Source organism: Anarrhichthys ocellatus, unplaced genomic scaffold (assembly GCF_004355925.1).
Source record: "Anarrhichthys ocellatus isolate YVR2014 unplaced genomic scaffold, GSC_Weel_1.0 scaffold9, whole genome shotgun sequence".
NCBI classification, from domain to species: domain Eukaryota; kingdom Metazoa; phylum Chordata; class Actinopteri; order Perciformes; family Anarhichadidae; genus Anarrhichthys; species Anarrhichthys ocellatus.
This window is the reverse complement of record NW_022280039.1, coordinates 9,430,887-9,448,975: the sequence shown is the minus strand read 5'-3', so window position 1 is coordinate 9,448,975 and position 18,089 is coordinate 9,430,887. Positions and strand designations below refer to the sequence as shown.

At 40.4% G+C, this 18,089-nt stretch overlaps 1 protein-coding gene across 1 annotated transcript; it reads left to right on the top strand.

The window, feature by feature from the left end:
• The first annotated feature begins 266 nt into the window (after window positions 1-266).
• On the top strand, window positions 267-17,123 carry LOC116384578 (uncharacterized). The gene is made up of 18 exons (XM_031849383.1): window positions 267-444; window positions 7,304-7,455; window positions 8,151-8,304; window positions 8,531-8,723; window positions 8,898-8,992; window positions 9,419-9,605; window positions 9,796-9,893; window positions 10,001-10,154; window positions 11,014-11,132; window positions 11,698-11,865; window positions 12,009-12,122; window positions 12,427-12,479; window positions 12,748-12,862; window positions 13,522-14,833; window positions 14,922-15,076; window positions 15,596-15,665; window positions 15,777-15,978; window positions 16,629-17,123. The coding sequence occupies exons 1-18, from the start codon at window positions 267-269 to the stop codon at window positions 17,121-17,123; spliced, it is 4,014 nt and encodes a 1,337-aa protein (XP_031705243.1).
• The last annotated feature ends 966 nt before the right edge of the window (window positions 17,124-18,089 follow it).

Genomic DNA, 18,089 nt, shown 5'->3' with positions numbered 1-18,089 from the left:
GAAAGTTGAATAACCCTTAAAAACGACTCTGTGTCTTTGGGCTCTGGGATCCAAAACAGAACAATTGATCCTTTAGAGTGGTCTGCAGGCCAGGAGCATTTAGCTACACATCACTGAATCAATTCTGACACCAAAGTAGGCCAGCTCTAACATAATGTCACCACTTCCACCTGATTTTAAAACATTCAAGAGCTGCAGTATTTAACAGGACATTGACAAACAGCAGATTTGACTAACTAAGTGAATGACATCCCATTAGTACCACAATGTTCTCCATCTTGCAAGCCAGCACAGTTTTATGGTTGATTTCTCAGCTTTCACGCTGCAGCTCAGCCTATGAGCTCCAGGATACCATCCACACTCTGAAAGAAGAGAACCTCCACCTGCAGCACCGACTGGAGAACCTCACCCGGGCTCTCAGGGACTTGAAACATCTGCTGACAGGTAACAGCTGAGAGCTATCTTGTTATTGAATTTTAAATTAGTAAATTGTCAGAATGAATAGCAATTTGTTTCTCATTCAACGCAGTTTCTGATGGAGAACGTGGCGCTGAATTCCTGCACGTCTGGAAGGAATGGTCCCAACACGGTGAGGTGAAGTTTGACATTATGGAGCAGACCCGGTTTTGGTGGGTTACATTTGTCTTTATCTTTTCCAGGCATTAGTGCCGAGACTCACCAAATGTTGGAGCAGGCCCTCTGTTTAAACTGAGCTCCATGGAGCTGCCAAACCCACCTCCATCACTTCGGGATTCCTCCTCCTCCTCTCACCTTTTGTCTCTATGAATCTCCTGCTGCTGTCCTGACTCCGAAACGCCGACATCGTTCAACACCTCCACCTGGATATCAGTGTCTCTATTAGGAAAGTATTTGTAAATGTAATTATTATCCTACAATTAATAAATGAAATGCAGGACGACTTTTTTTAAATAGGCCACTGAGGTCTTTTTTTTGACCTTTTCAGTCGTATCCGCTGTAAATGTTCTCTCTCTCTTTTCTAAACTGTCGGTTATGCAATTGTGGTCGAAAATAAATCTTTTTAACTCCTGTCTTTTGTTAAGATTGGCTTTACTTCCTCATTGTTTGCGATCATATGTTCATATGTCACAAGGATTCAGGCCAGAGGTAGCATATCAACAGTTACTTCTGTAGCCAATGGTCTTTACCACAAAGAAACCTCTTCTAACATCTACGTTAAACTGTGCTCTCATACAGATTATTTCTGGAGAACTGCTACACCTCCTTTGGTAGATTTATGTGTTTGATGTTGTCCTGAATCCAACAATGTTGCATTTCGCCTGCTAAATCAGTCTTTGTCTGCTTAATTAAAATGACCCCTCCTGCATAGATTATAAATCGGTGCATTTGTACTTTCATTTCCATTTGATTATGCTGAATGGATCGTCAATTTACATTTGCAAGGACTTCATCTGGCCCCAGTAGACATGTGGCAAGACTGCAGTGTCTTAGCTGCAGCCAAGCATGTGAATAAATGAGACAGAAGCCGCTGCATGCATCTGTTTCTTCATGTACTCATCTCCCCTTTTAACATAAGACATCACTTTATGGTTGAAACAAGACTCAGAGTCGACACTCATGCCAACAGCTCTGTGAGTCTGTACTTAGGTACAGTGATATTTTCAGCTAAATGCTAACATCAGCATGCTAACATGCTCACAATGACAAAACTAGCATGTTTACCATGTTTACTGTCCTACTTTGCAGACTAAAGTTTGCTCATTATCAAACACAAAGTCCAACGGATGCTGAAGTGAATGTCATCAGTTTTTCAGGTGTTTAATCATAAAATACAGTATTGTGAATTAAGATTTTGACCTAAAGATGGTGATAGATGAGAAGTCACAGCATCATCAAGGTTGTTACAGTTCATCCTGAGGGGGATATGAATGTTTGTACCATATTTCATAACAAACAGTGACGTTTCACTATTGTAATTGTATAAAAGGATAATCATATAAACCTATGTAGACACTAATCGTTTTTCTTTTTGTTCCTTTGTTGTTGTTTTTCTCCCTTACATGTGAGTGGTGGGAAGAGGCGGGTAATGTTCCTGTGTCGTTAACTGCTTCAATGTGTTGTCTCTTTTCTTTCTGAGAAAGTTATAAATAAGTATAAAGTTATAAACATTTACCTCTGAGCACCAACATCTATTCAGTTTATCCTTGAGTCCAAACAGGACATTTGTGCCAAATTTGAGTAAATTCCCTTTCAGAGAATCCCGAGATATTGCGTTTAAGCAAATGGGACGGACTCCCAGAAAACATAATACCTTCGTCCACGGTTATTGCTGGCACGGTGGAGTGAAAAGGAAAGTCGGGGAATGACCCAAATTATTAAGATTCATCATCTATACTAAATTGTGTGTGTTTAAACTCCATCTGCTGATGCAGATTGTGTGATAGGGTACCATCAAAGCTCAAGAACAAGCGAAGGGGCCCTCAAGCTGAAACTTTCTTGACAGATGTACTTTGTATTAAATCAACCTCATCTGGTTTAAGAAAACGATAATCTGAATATGAGTTGAGTCACATCTTTTGTAGTCGCGCTAAAGAGCCACCTCCCTAAATGCTTGTCCTCAGTTTCTCTTCATTGATTGAGTGTTGCAGCAGCAGTCATTATTATCCCCCATTAACCTACATTTAAGAGCAAACAGATAAACTAGCACTTACACATTAAACTGACAAATCTGCTGAGGTGTAGATCAATGAATGAAGTTGGAATATAGGTCTGTTCCAACATCAGATTGAAAGATGTACACTTTTTGTGGAAAACCTTCTGAGAACAGCGGAGGTTATAGCAGCAGATGAACGGCCAGAGTTCTAGAACGATGTGTTCAACAATCACATATGGGTGTTATCTTAGTAGGTCTATATGCAGATAAACATTTTATAGTACCGTGCTTCTTCACTCACAGTCAGTGGACTTTTTAATTTACTGTTTTGTGTGGATTGTGTAGTGTTTTATCATTTTTGCTTCTGTTTAATTTCTAAATAATGAGTATGCACGTAATGGTTTTGTGCTTCATTACAAGCTGTTGTCTTTTAATGAGAATTCACAGTGTTTGTGTGTGTGGGTGTGGGTGTGTATGAAAGGAGGGAGTGGAGGTCGTCTACTACATGCGTGTGGCTGTTCTCTCCCAGCTGGAAGCTCTGCAAATGCATCAGGACAACAGAGGTTGTGCTCACACTACAGACAGACAGACACTGACTGAAGACGAATGGGCTGATTGCAAAGCAACACAGAAAAAAATTCTTGGACACGTGCAGAGTAAGTATCAATACTCTCAATGGTCCTTCAATGGAGTGGATGAAAATGTGTTGCAACATGAACATCTTGTGAATCTTGTCTTATATTTAGTCCGAAGTGCTTTTTTTTTGACTGCTTGTACCTTTACACTGATTATTCAGTGTAGTGTGTTGTGTTTATTCAGCTGTTAACATTTCTCGTTTTCATATCATATGCAAATTAGGCTCTCATCTAGTTTCTGAGGGCACCGTACAGTATTGTTTTTGCACAGCATGCACTAAACCAGCATAGAAACCAGCACTGAATGTGTATTTCTCTTGTTTATCTGTTGAATGCATGCAAGCAGTTTACTTTGCTAAATTCATCTGGTAGTTGTAGTAAGGATGATGATCAGGATGATGATAAAAGAGAGTGCAAACCAACAATGGTTGTATTGTTTCCAAATGCTTTTTCTGGCCACACATTGGCGATAAAACTAACCAAAGAAAATAATTGCATGCTATACAAGATGGAGTAATTCAAATCATAGGTTGTGTACTATTAGCAAATACAAATAACAGTATAAATGACCAAATAACATATCTTTTGGTGAATACATGCAGCAGTGCCACATTTAAATGCAACTTACAAGGAAAAGCAATTTAGACAACATTACTTTTTGTCAATGTTGCTCTGAAAACAAGCCAAAATCAAAAGCAAATGCTTCAATGAATTGTTTTTATGTCACTTAAGCTCCGCATTGAAAGCAAACTATGAACGGAGATCTGATTTTAAATAATTACAAATAGAAGAATTTCAGCTTTATAGTTGAAAAATACTCTAATGCAGGCAAAATGAAATGTAATCACTGCCCCACAATCATTTCAGGTGCTGGGTATGAGGTTTAGATTATAAATTATAACTCCAGATTATCGACCACTTGATCTGAAGTGATGCATTCAGCTCATTCACTGCAGCTACAGCCCATTTTAGTCCCGTTTACAGGCAACCACTTCCTTATAAGTACCTGCCAGACTTTCATTTTTTTCTATTATTTCTGCATTATTTGAGGAGGAAAACGACATTTGGAGAAATGCAACAATGTGCTACACAAAGTTAAGTTTTGGCACCTGATCTGTATCACACAGTACAAATGTGGGTTGCATACTAATTCAACATCTCCACTCATTGTTTTATTTAATTTAGAGATTAAGTAAATAAATAATATTATGCCTTTGACACTCTGTATTAAAAGAAAGAGCGTAAGAGTCAGCGTGTGGGCTAAAAACACAATAATGACATGCTAAACTGTGTAAATGATCTGTTATGAGACAAACAAACACACACCCACAGGCTCTCAGCATTATGTGAGTTTAACCAGCCGCTGAACCAATTAAAGTGATTCATTGATGTGTTTAGTTCAACAGTGATGACTAATGTACTAGTGTCTGAAATCAAGGTTTTTTGTTTTTTGTTTGTTTCGTTTTCATTTGTTCACTGGTGGGATTTACACATTATCACATCCTTTGATTTATTTTGTTCTCTAAAAGCAGCAGGGCCAGGGGACAATTATAAAATAAAAGGTGATATTTGTTTTTCTAAACCTTATATTGATAATATGATGCTTTCGTTGGTACGATTGTAATAATTTAATACAATTTTAGTCCAATCGAGGGGTGGATGATACATTGTTTATTCATTCATATTTTGAAAAACGTATTTAAGTATTCAAGACCAGTAGAAGACAATTAAGTTTTATATTAGTATGACCAGCAGATTTCCACACAATAAGTACGTTTCTATCCACGTCAATGCCAGAGCGAGAAAAAAAGTTGAAATATCAAAAACAAAACATCAGATAGAAACAGTAACTTTCCTGAAATTAAATCAGGAGGCAAAAATAAATGCAGAATTGTCATCGTGTCTTCAACATTGTTTCCAACCGATTGAGGTTTAGCTGGCACTCTTGTAATCATGCCATCTTGTCCATCTTGCCCTCTTCTTCCGCAATAATTTAGCGGCACTATACTGGAGATTTAGCGCCAACAGCTGCTTATCTACTCCTTATATTTGCACATAGGGGATCAGAAGACACATTCATCTGCATTTTAAAAATGCGGCTACAACCTTCAGACAAAGGTTGTCTGTAAACCTTTTGATGATACAGTTTTTGCGAAACCTTCTAAATTGATCAATTTGATACAAAACATCTCTTTATGTTTCTCTCTGGTCTCTCTGTGCAGCGCTCACATTCTTGCAAAGCACACCGAACCCGTTAACCAAACATTCAGCTTTAACCCTTTAATCACGAATGAGCCTCTTGAGATCAAAATGTGTCTTCGGCATGTTTCCCGTCAATATCTCCTAATATTTACCTGTGCAAATTCAGCATTGCATTCACAAAATTTGTGGCACGCTCAAACAATAAAGGATCAGCCCTTACATGGCCTTATTGAGGATCATGAAAGCCTATGTGATCAGACGGGTAGCTTTCCTTGCAGAGGACCAATAACTGATCTTCATAGTACAAAGCTCCGCAGCCTCTTTTCATGTCACTTTCATTGAGTGGAGGGCCACAGTGGGAGCTCTATAATGTGGCTGGGCCCATTCAAGGGACTAAATAGGACAAAGCTGTGCTTGCTGCGGTGTCACAGACTCACAAACAAAATAGGAATGAAGCAAAGCGAAAAAAGGGAGGGGAGGGCATTAAGAGCACGAGGGAGAGTGATGTTGAATTCACCTGCTGAATACATTTGCTAGAAACTGATCAAAAGTGAATCTATGCATGCGGTGGTTGAAATGACAGCTGTTGTGGTAATGGTGCAGTGAGAGTTTATGAGAAAAATGAAGGATGAAGTCATATTGTATCACTGAAGAATATCTCTGAGACATTTTCACATATTTTTCTATCCTTCTGTGCACCTAAAATCACAAGGTTGACATTTGGGTAAATATACAACCAAAAGCTTTTTACTGTTGGGACTCAATCTTGGTCGGGTTGCAAACTGTTTTAATCTGCTAATCCGTTTTAAATTGACATGTCGACTTTTCTTTTTCAGATTGATACTAATATTTGTTTCCTTTGCAGTTCTGAATGTCATAAGCACGTTGTTTTTTACAACTAACAATACACTTTGGGATCATTTGAGCTTGTTTTGTGTGTAACACCGGGTCAAAACAACCTGGTCTCTCTTGAGAATGAGACCCCATGTCTCAATTCTCATTTTGGTCTCAATGACATGCCTGCATAAATAAAAGTCAAATAAAACAAAAACACATATTTTATTTTGGGTAAATAGCCCAACAAAAATACAAGCAATAACTCTAACTCTGAGTCAAAACGACCCAAGTAAACCCAGTATGCACTGGTGTTATATGTTGACCCAGTAATCTTTAAATTAATTTGACCAAAATATTTTTAAATGCTTCACAACAGAAGTATTTATGTTGAGCTTACCAGGATGCAGGGTTTTAAATACCACAGAGTTAAATGATATAAATGCTGTAGAGCGGATGAACAAGACTATACCATCAAAACAACATGACATGTACTTTCCAACTTGCTGAAACTGTGCGTTTTGCTTCTCTACCTCCTTGTCTGAAACTTAACCATATGCATGTTCATTACCTTGTGCATCTAACTACATGTTATAGACATGCTACAGGTGCTTCAGTTACCTGAGTAAGTCTGCATCAAATTCCAATACGACAAGGGTTGAAATTGACCACATTTACAACACAAACTCTTTTATGTGTGCACATTTTCAGCTGACACCATGGATGAAGCTGTGTGGTGGTTTCCTCAGGGAGCTCTGCAGTAGGATGCATGTCTCTGTCTCCATTTGGACGCTTCCACAGATGACTTCCCACCTCTGCCTACTCATCCTGTCCAGCTTGGCGGTCTCATCCAAACTGAGTGAGTCCATGAACTTTTTTTCATTGTAGGTTAGTCCAACCACTAGATGTTTGCTGTCCCTTAACATCATGCGTGGTGTCGACAGAATGATTCGTGGTCATCTGATTGTCTCTAACGTTCATGTTCTTGCTCATACTGCAGGTTTGGAGGATGTTTTCTTCAGTCCACAGGACCAGACAGTCAGAGAAGGAGAGGGAGTTTTCTTCCAGTGTGTGTCAGGGGAAAGTTCACCTCCTGCGAGCATCACCTGGCTCAAAGATGGAACACTGGTCACAAGAGGTAGACACATTCAGGTGAGCTCCTAATGACTGTCACCTCCTGCTCTCTGTCTCCTACAACACTCGGAGGGATCAAATAGTGCTAAAGACTTTTACTTGGACTTAATTTGTAGAGCAACCTATTTTGTAAAGGTACATTTGAAAACACAGCAGAACTATCACTAAGAGTGGTTATATCATCTTCACAAATTAACACAATTTTTATGATTTTTGAAGCCTAAATGCAATCATCAGAAGAAAAACACTTACATTAGATCATAAACGAAACACACCACAGTAACATGAGCTTTAGTGTCTCCAGGATTAGGGCGTCTTTATTACTTAACTAATTAGGTGTTTGATTACTCTTGAGTGTTTCAAACATAAACCAACGCTCCCTGACACTACAGTTCTTTTTGGTGGCTGGGAATAGCCAAAGTAAAGCAAAGTGAGAGAGGCAGCTCCAATGATGAAACCCCTTGTGCCTGTAGAGCTTGCACCCTAAACAAGACTGACTGAAATGTGTCAAGAATCCACAAGCCTCAGATAGCCTCTGAAAAACCTCATTAGAGGGCAAAGCCTGTGTGAAATACAGCACAAACTCCACTTGTCTCATCTTTTGTTTAATCAGGGCACAAAAAATTATGCAAATTGAAATATTATTGTACTTTTCGACCGAGATATATCATACGGCATGCTTTAAACTTAAAGTGGTTGTTGTTGTTGTTCAGGGTGAGTATGGAGGTGGTAACCAGAAGAAGACCTCAGGTACTCTGCATCTTTTCCACGTAACATTAGAGGACGACGGGATGTACGTATGTGTCACACACAGTCCTTCACTGAACATCAGCAAGAAAAGCAGCCCAGCCAAACTCACTGTGCAGAGTGAGTGCATGTACATCTTTTTGTTTTCCCTTTTACATTTGTCAGTTCATACCAGCAAATCACTTTGTTTCTGATTCATCAAATCAATGGAATCAAGAGAAATGATCCATTCCAAATTTAAGGACTTATATTCTGCATGTTTTTTAAGAGTCAGCACTCCATTAAAGGTCTCATTTGAATTGTACTTTCTGTTAATATCTTGAAGCGGTGTCACTCTACCTTGCAGGTGTCCCTAGAAGGCTGCAGATCATCCAGGGCCCTGACAACATCACTGTTGCTATGGGAATAGAGGTCTCCATGCACTGTGCCGTCCGTGGCTTCCCTGTTCCCATGGTGCACTGGTTCAAAGACGGCTACCTCCTGTCGAACCGCTCGTCCTCGTTCGGCCTCCAGAACAATGGACAGCTGCTCACATTCAGGTCCCACACTGCATGGGACAAGAGGAATATTAATTCTTTATTGTCAAATTGTAATGATGATACGAGAACTATGCACTGTAAAGAAAATGATGTAACAAGTTGTGATCCACGCTGTCTGGAGCTTTTATACTGCCAGATTGAATTTAAATGATAATTTCTGTCCGTCTTCACCAGGAACGTGACTAGGGAGAATGAGGGCTCGTATCACTGTGAAGCATCCAACCAGAGAGAGTCCATCAAGTCCCAGCCAGCCTCCCTACTTCCAGCCGGTACTGTGTGCCAACGTCTACAGTAAACTAAACCGTTTAACGTCTTTGATTCAGACTTTAATTGATGATTTTATGCTAAAATAGCATTTGTATTGTATTTGTGATTTTTTTTGTTCACAAAATATATGTACATTATGTGCAATATGCAAGTTATGTAGCAAAAATAAAACTTTAGGTAGTAGTGGGAAGTAGTTAATATCAAATAACAGTTTGCAACAATCTCTTTTTCAAATAGGGAAAGAAACACAAACTGAATCACAGATAGTACCTTAAATGAATGAGATTGATTTGGGGGCTTTAATAGCATAGTCATCTCAGGATTTTCTTCATTACTTTTACTCACAAAATATGAATCTTGGTGCTTGTGGTTCGATAGTGAAACTGTGAAAAGTACATACTCAGTCGAATCGTGACTCGTGTTTCCAGAAATGGACTGGAGTTTCATCCAGCAGCCCATCAACCTGACGGTGAAGAGCGGAGAAAATGTTACAGTCACCTGCAGGCCTCCATACAGCCGACCAGCAGCTCAGGTGTCCTGGTTCAAAAACAACCGACTTCTCGCCCCCACAGCTCACGGGACGGTGCTGCCCAGTGGAGACCTCTTCTTCCACAGGTTTGTGTGCATGTATGCATGTTTAAACTTTAAAGACATGCCATGTGTGCAGTTTAGTTTGTGAGTGCATGTGTTTGTCATTTTTCTTTTGTGTGCATTGTAGACAATATACTACATTACTGCTAATAAAGCTAATAATATATAACATTAGCGATTCTACAAGTGCGTGTCTTGACTTTTTTCTCTGCAGTGTACAGGAGTACGACAATGGGAGCTACTTCTGCAGGGCCTCCAACATCCACCTTCAAAGATTTATCACTTCCAGAAGAGCAACTCTGACTGTGCTGGGTATGACATCACGATATACCCACAATACTGCCTCACTGGTTACGCTTCAAACTGTTGCTTCATCTACATGTATAACAACGGTCATTGTTTTCTTCTCTTCCTGGAAGCCCCTCCATCAGTGAAAATGTGGCCCCAGGTTGTGACGGTGTCTGTGGGTGCTCGGGTGGTGCTGGAGTGTCAGGTGTCCGGTAACCCTTCACCCTCCATTAGCTGGATGAAGAGAGGCCACTCCAAGCAGACTGGAGGCAAGATCGTTTTGGGGTACGCTAATATGTTGTGGCTTTATTTAAAAGGAAAGACGGTTGATGATATTTTCTGTCTTGTAACCCTGTTTGCTCATCAGTGGTGGAAGAAGTACTCTTTCTTTACATAAGTAAAAGTAACAATACCAATGTAAATGTACTCTGTTACAAGTAAACGAAAAATGACATAGTATTACAGTATTACTAGTAAAATGTACTTTAAGGGGCAGTGTGTAGGATTTGGCATTGCAGTGAGGTTGCAGAATGCAACCAACTGAAACCGATGTGAAAAGGTGAAGAGCCAGTTTTAGTTTGTCCATTCTGGGCTACCGTAGAAACATGGCAGCCGGCTCCATGAAGATGAGAAGCGTAGATTAAAATGGCTCATTCTAAGGTAGCGAAAACACAACGATTCTTATTTTCAAGTGATTATAACCTAAAGAAAACAAATCTAATAATATAATTTTCCCTTCCTGTCAATAAATCCTCCTAAATACTCAATACTGTTTCTTTATAAGTATTAAAAGTTAAATTATTGACTCGCAAAATGGTCCCTTTCAGGGTGTTAGATTGTTCAGCTTTCAAGGTCCAAAAGATGACAAATATTTTTTTTACTTATTCAGACAAGATAATAAATTGTTCACAAGTTATTATTGTGTGCTACACGATTAAAAACGTTTTATTGTGGTGTTATTCTTTTAAGTGCATATCTACACAATACCAGATTTTCCTCTGAGACGTAGTGGAGTATAAGTACTTAAGAGTACCTCAAAACTACTTGAGTACAACACTTACTTTAAACCATGGTTGCTCACCAGCAAAACTACACAAAGTACTGTGACAGCTGTGTTATGACCATGTTCGTCTCTCTCATACAGATTGAGAAATGCCACTCTCTACATCCAGTCAGCCCGGAGCTATGATGAGGGAGTGTATGTGTGCGAGGCCTCCAACGCTCTGGGCCACAGCCGCAACACAGCAATGCTGAGAGTTGCTGGTAATTTGTAACACAAACTAATGTTAACACTTTAAGTGCGAGGAATATGCACTGTTTAAGGCTCATTGCTGCTCAGTACAGTATGTATGCAAATACAAACTAGGAGTGCAGACCACATGGATTGAACCATGATATGATGAAAGATGCTGTACACCAATCTAGAATTGTACCTTCAATAATCATTATTCCATATCCCAAAGACAATTGGGATATAGCATAATCTTACTGGTTTTGCAATAGGAATGTGGAGCGGTGTCTTATTTGGATTATATGATATTGGACCTCACAATCTCTTTAAAACGAATGTGACATGTACAAAAGTACATTTTGTCCACTAAACAAAGATCTAGTTGCACAAAATTGTATTTCCTTGCAAAAAAATGCTTGACACGTGTCACAAAAGTGTATTATATTCCACAAATTGGTACAATAATGATAATGTAATTATGTTAAAATAATGTTAATTGCATTTTCCTCATCTTATGGCACATAAAGCAGTACGTGAGGGTGCCTGTTTTGCCTAAAATGCATAATATGACTACATGTTTCTCTTTCCTCGTCCCAGTGAGTCCCATCATAGTGACCTTCGTAGGTCAGGTGAGCTGCAGGATCGGGGCTTCAGCGGTCTTGCCCTGCAGGGCTGTAGGTATTCTGCCCATCACCTATACCTGGACCAGGGGCAGAGAAGAGAGACAGTCCCCCATCAGCCTCAACGAAGACAGACACATTGATGGTGAGTCCAAAGTGTCACTGGAGCTGTTTTATTTTCATCAGGTTCTCATTGGAAGTTGTTATCAGCAGCAAAAAAATGTACTTTAATCTACGGATACCATAACCGGATGTGATTTATGACTTGTTATCTTATGGTCCGTGCAGAAAATGGAAGTCTTCACATTTCCAGTGTGCAGTATTCTGATGTAGGGGAATATTACTGTACTGCTGAGAATCGAGCAGGACGACATCAGAGACGCAGCATGCTCGCTGTTACAGGTATGTCGAAATCTGCTCATCATAAAACCTGTTATTTCTCCATCATCGGCAGAGTGACAAATACCAAACATTATTAAAAATATACATGCAAATGTTGTCTTATTATCACAGTATATTCAGAGAGAGAGAGAGAGAGAGAGAGAGAGAGTGTGTGTGTGTGTGTGTGTGTGCTGTCTTTACATGGGGATTTGTTTACATTTACTGTGAGGCAAACAACTTAAAGTACATTGTAATACCACAAGCTGCTTCCTTGAACCCATATACAATCTTGCTGATTGTCTTTCATGCTGTCCTCTGTCCTAAGCTGAACATCGTCCAGCTGATAGAGGCAAGCAGACAAGACTGGTTTTGTCTGCTGTGAGTAAACCTCTGCTGTGGCTTATGTGGTGACACTGTTTGGCTCTCAGATCAGCATGGTTTCTGTCCAGAAGCTGTAAATGATTATTTAATGTCTTTGCTCTTTACAACGTTACATGTGGTGACTTTTCATTGTCAATGGCTGACGTCGCTGCTCTGATATTTGTGGCATATAACCTGCCTTTTACTTGTTTTGTGGCTTAGTTCATTTCTGATTGTGTCAAACGCTACACCTGTCCTGGAACTAAGAGTCTTTCATATTTTCTAGAGCACCATCACGAGCAAAGACTTGCCTGCTTCCCAATCCAGAGACTCTTTGGCTGAGCCACACCTTGGGACAACACACCATCCACATGTACAGACACAGCATGAGGAGGCCACGTGTATGTAGTTCAAGAAAAACTTCTATAGGTTATGATAACTTTGTACTCATCAAAGTAAGTGCTGAGATATTGTAACCATATCAAGAAAATAGGAACAACAGCGAACAGTCAGGTTGAAAAGAAGCCTTCATGTTATTCATATTTATCTTAAAGCAAAAAGAAAGGCAAACGATAAAATTGCAACCCAAATTGTCTCGGCCCTACGTCCTACACCAGGTGAGGGTTGCTTGACTGATGGAGACAAAAGAAGGCATCTGTGAAGCCAACACTAACCTGCTGCATTCACATGGAATCAGGCAGACGGGAAACCTTATATCATGTTAGTTGAAGAGAGCAGGGTGGTGAAGTAAGGTTAGACCGGCAAGCAATGTCGGCCAACGCTTTTGCCGTCCTTAGCGACAGACTTTATAACTGGGACGTTACGATAACTCCCTCACTCAAGGAGAAAGTTGTTTAAGTTTGCAATAGAATATTAACAGAAAGCTGCATTTTATAGCTACATGCATTACTAGAATAATTAATTTCCCCATTGGATCAGTTTTTAGCAATGTTGCTGTGCGATTGAGCCATTACATTGGTGAGTTTGATGCTAACCAACAGAACTGATGTTTGGAGTTACAGAATCAAAACATATTTTACTTTTTTCTCTCCATTTCCAGGTTCCTTATCACACTGTGATGCTACAACAAACAGAGCCACCACACTGTCTATATTTTCAAGAGGAGCAGTGGCTGAGCTCAAGATGCCTACGCTACGATCACTCGGCCATCTTTTAAAGCACCGCCTGAATCAGCCAACGACCAATCCAACCCAGCCGTTAGTCACACAGATGCAGCCTCCAATGTTGCCACCTCCTCCACATCCAAACTTCCAGTCAGTAGATCTCCACTCCCAACCGCCATTGACTAGTGATCCTCTTTTGATTTCAAATAGTGAGCCACCAGTAACACACAGTCAGACATCAGTAGTCACTAGGGGAGTTTTGAGTACAACCCTTCAGGATATACTCACTGAAAGTCAATCCCATTTGGCATTAACATCATCACGTACACAATTTCAGCATAAAGTCAGTGACGGATTGTTGGTAGAGCCTGATTCTCAGGGCTCTAATATCCGTGCTGTGTCTCTAGCCAGTCGACTCATAGAGCCCTTCACTGAGACGTCAAGCGCTCCAATGGATAGACCCTTTGGCTTTCTTAAGTTAGATTTGTATTCGCCGACTCCAACACAGAGTCTAGCAACCCAAACTAAGACGAGCCAGTCTAGTTCAATCACCCAGTTGTCTGCTTTTCAAGCTGAACTGCACCAAACTCAAACTCACCAGCTGGTTACAAAAAGTACAATTTACCAATCCGTCCGTGAGCCAACCTCAACCCAGATTTCTCAGACCAAATTCGATCACCAAGGTCAACGTCTACACCTGGACACACACCTGCAGCCTTCACCAACTCTCTCACAAATATCTCAATCTGATCCTAAACAGACATTCACTCAAAGTCTTCTTCCGAAGTTCCATCTTGAGCTATCGACAAACCCACATCATCTGCCTTCCACACAACTTCCACCGTCTTTAGTTATAAAGCCTCAACAATCCCAAATTTACAGTGAACCTTCGCCCGCCCTACCTAAACCAGCTAAAACCATGTCTACACTTCCTCGATCATCTCCAACACAACATCCACTGCTCCACTCACAAGCTTATCCACCTCAGACAGAAACCTTTCCACCCCAGAACAGAAACCCTCTTAAAATCCAGCCTTCAATCTCAACCGCCCATCAGACCTCCGATCCTTCAAAGCTGGGCCCTGACATTCCTGTTGTCCATCAGGTCAATATGTCTGATAAGGTACAGCTAAATACTAGCCAGAAAGGTGACCCAGGTCAGGAAGCTAAATCAGCCAATGACACGGAGCTTACAGAGTGGCTGAAGAGGAACACCTCCCAATCACCTATGACCAGCAATGATCAAAGGTAGGTCAAAATATGATATGGTGGAGTGATAGATATTGTGAAGAAGAAAAAACAGAAATATTTCAGTTAAGTTTTGTGTTCCACACAGAGTAACGCAGCAGTCTCCGTCATGGTTGCCCATGCTGGAGAAACATGACATTCCCATTGTGGTGGGAGTGGGTGTATCTCTGGCCTTCATCTTCATCACTGTTACCTTCTATTCAGTGGTCCAGAAGAACGAATCTGCACCAACAAGCCGAGCAGGTCAGAGATCCTCAGCCACATCAAATGTCAGCACAACTATTTCACATTCTGAACATGGTAAACTTCGGAAAAAAAAATCATTACTATTCAAGGAATAGTTTAACATTTTGGGTTATATGCTTTTTCGCTTTAGGGCGGAGAGTTAGATAAGAAGATTGATACCACTCTCATGTCTGATTGTAGAAAGAAGAGCCTCACCTATTTTAGACATCAAAGTCTGTTTACAGCTTTTGGGGAATACTACTGCAGTTGTGAATTTGTATAAAGACTTTTGCAGGCGGCAACCTCCGATTCTGAAAAGTTAAGCCAATTCGGAAGTTCCTTAAACGTGCATTCTCTCTACTGGCCATCGGCTTTCTGTCCATAGTAAGTCTAACAATTTGTGTGCCAAGCTATGAGCTGCTTATATGTAATAGACAAGTATTAGAGTGGTGTCAATCTTCTCTCCACCGGAAAGCGAATAAAGCATATTTACCAAAATGTCAAACTATTGCTTTAAAATTTAAATTTCCTTGACAGCTCCGAGGAACGTAGACATTCCCATACGACAAACTGAATGTCGAGCTGCAGGACGTACGTATGAAAACAGGTAAATACACTAATACAGGACAAAGAAATGCATGACACAAGGTCTCGCAAAATATCTTTCTGTCTCTTTGTAAAAGATGCAGGAACCTAGAGTGTTTTGTGTCTTGCACAGAGCTTTTGAAGACGATGATTGCATGGCAGTGATTGAGCAGAGCCCCAACACATCAGACACCAAAGCCCGACCTCCAGGGCCGAGCCTGGTCACGGTGCAGATGGAGCCTACATTTGAGGATCTTCAGGAGGACACACAGCTGGCTCTGGACAATCATTTAGTCACCGTAGAGACTTATCCTGAGCCCATTCTTGACACAAAGGTTTGATTACACAGAAACACATTTTAAGAGGATTGTCGGTCCTCAGGGCATGAACAGATTGAACAAACAAGGCAACCCGGTTGTAGCGCAGAAGAGCAAATCTGATAAATTTCCTCAAGTGATGTCACTTGAGTCAACAAAATCTGGAAGTTAGAATGACTCAAGTTTACCAGACCTATTTAGTCCACTTGCCATCTCTGCATGAGGTTAGCGGCTCAGGGCTACATTTGCTGTTACTAAAGCACATCCAAATCTCCATCCAACCTGTAAGCAGTGAAGTTGCATTGTGGGTAATGTAGGTGCTAGATAAGGAATAATCACAAGAAATCATATCATAAAAAGGATCTTTGGTTCTGTTGCAACGATTTTTATCAATTTTGCTTTCAACTGTCCAGTCCGAATATAATTAAAGAAGTGAAATCCTAAATCGAATTTAAGATAATATGGCAACGGCATGTCTTCTAGTGCAAACCTTTCTTTGCCTCACAAGTGGCAAAGATTTAACAGCATCACAGCTATCTAGCTTTTTGCCAATAGTTTTGTTTTCTGATGTGTAGTTAGAAGTACAAACCTCACGATGCCATCAGGCCTGGTACCCTTTATTTGATCAAATCATATAAATTACCATTAATATTGTTATACTATTTCAGATTGATCCCGCTCTGGAGGATGAGAAGGGCTGCAGTTTGTCGCAGCCCAGCATCCAGCTGCAGTGTGCTGAGGACTGGACCAGTAACAGAGAAGACAACCGCTGCAGCCCATGCCAGGACGCGTTGCCTCCCCCGTCATCCTTACCCTCTCGATCGCCTTCCCCCTCTCCACCATCCAGACGTGAGGAGGGTCTGCGCTCCTCTTTAACCCTGCAAAGTGCAGAGGCATTTGTAGCACCCATCCACCACAGCCTCAGCATCTCGCATGGCAACCCTCCCATGCTCCTTTCTCACCACGTCTCCTTGGGCCTCACTACCGTGGCGGTAGATGTTCATTTTTACCCAGCAGCCACTGCTTCAACGGCAGTAGGCACGAGCACCCATATCAGTTCAGTCTCTAATTCCACTTCAGTGGCTGCACCTCTGTTCAGTCCTCCGGTAGTTAACCGTCAGGAGAATGACCAATCCACTGCCAGATTTCATCAGAGTAAGTAGATTAGGGCATCAAGTCCAGGACACGCTCATATGAACAACCAGTTCAACAGTCGTAAGAATATATTAAGAATATAATGACTAAACAGTTTGCACAGGGCCACAGGATTATAACTCGGAAAATATATTTTTTACTAACAGTGTCTTTAAGTGTATGGAGTTAGAGCCTGGAGGTGGTTAGCTTAGCATAGCATAAAGACTGGAGATAGAGGGAAACAGCTAGTCTGGCTCTGATAAAGTTAAAAATACACCGACTAACTAATTTAAAACATTATTTACCTCCTTTGTTGAATCTGTACAGTAACTGAAATGTAAAGACAGTTTATCCGTTCACCTGTGCAGCATCTCTACAGCTCAGGACTGTTAACAAGAATTGTAATTAAATTGCGAAGCTCCCTGTAAAATAAAAACTTGTTGTTTTCTGTTTTGGTACAGATTAAACAAACAGTATACATCATGCTACTTACATATTACTGATCTTATGAGATGCTGGTACCTTCCACCTGCCTTCAGTGCTAATGCTTAGCTAGGCTAACACGCGCACAGATATAAGAGTGATATTGATCAACTCATCTAACTCAAATGTGCATTTTTCCCAAAATGTTGAACTATTTCTTTAAAAGAAAATTGTGATACTATGGAGCTGACATATTCTGTATAAGCATTCACAACTTTTTTGTAAAGTGTATTTCATAGCATTAGCACGGTAGTTTCTGTATTACTTCCTGTGTTACATTAATTATTATGTTACAGTCTGACTGTAGTTCAGGCCTCTTCTGAATTGTGGGCTTGCTTTCTACTCTCCTTATTTCACTACTGAAACAGGAAGGTGAAAATGTGCATGCTGAATATTATTTAAATTATTCATTATATAGGATTCATGTTTCATTGTGATGTTATGGGTTAGTTCAAGTACAGTAAGACCTAAATGTGTTGTACAGTATTGACTTATCTAGTGAAACAGCCAAG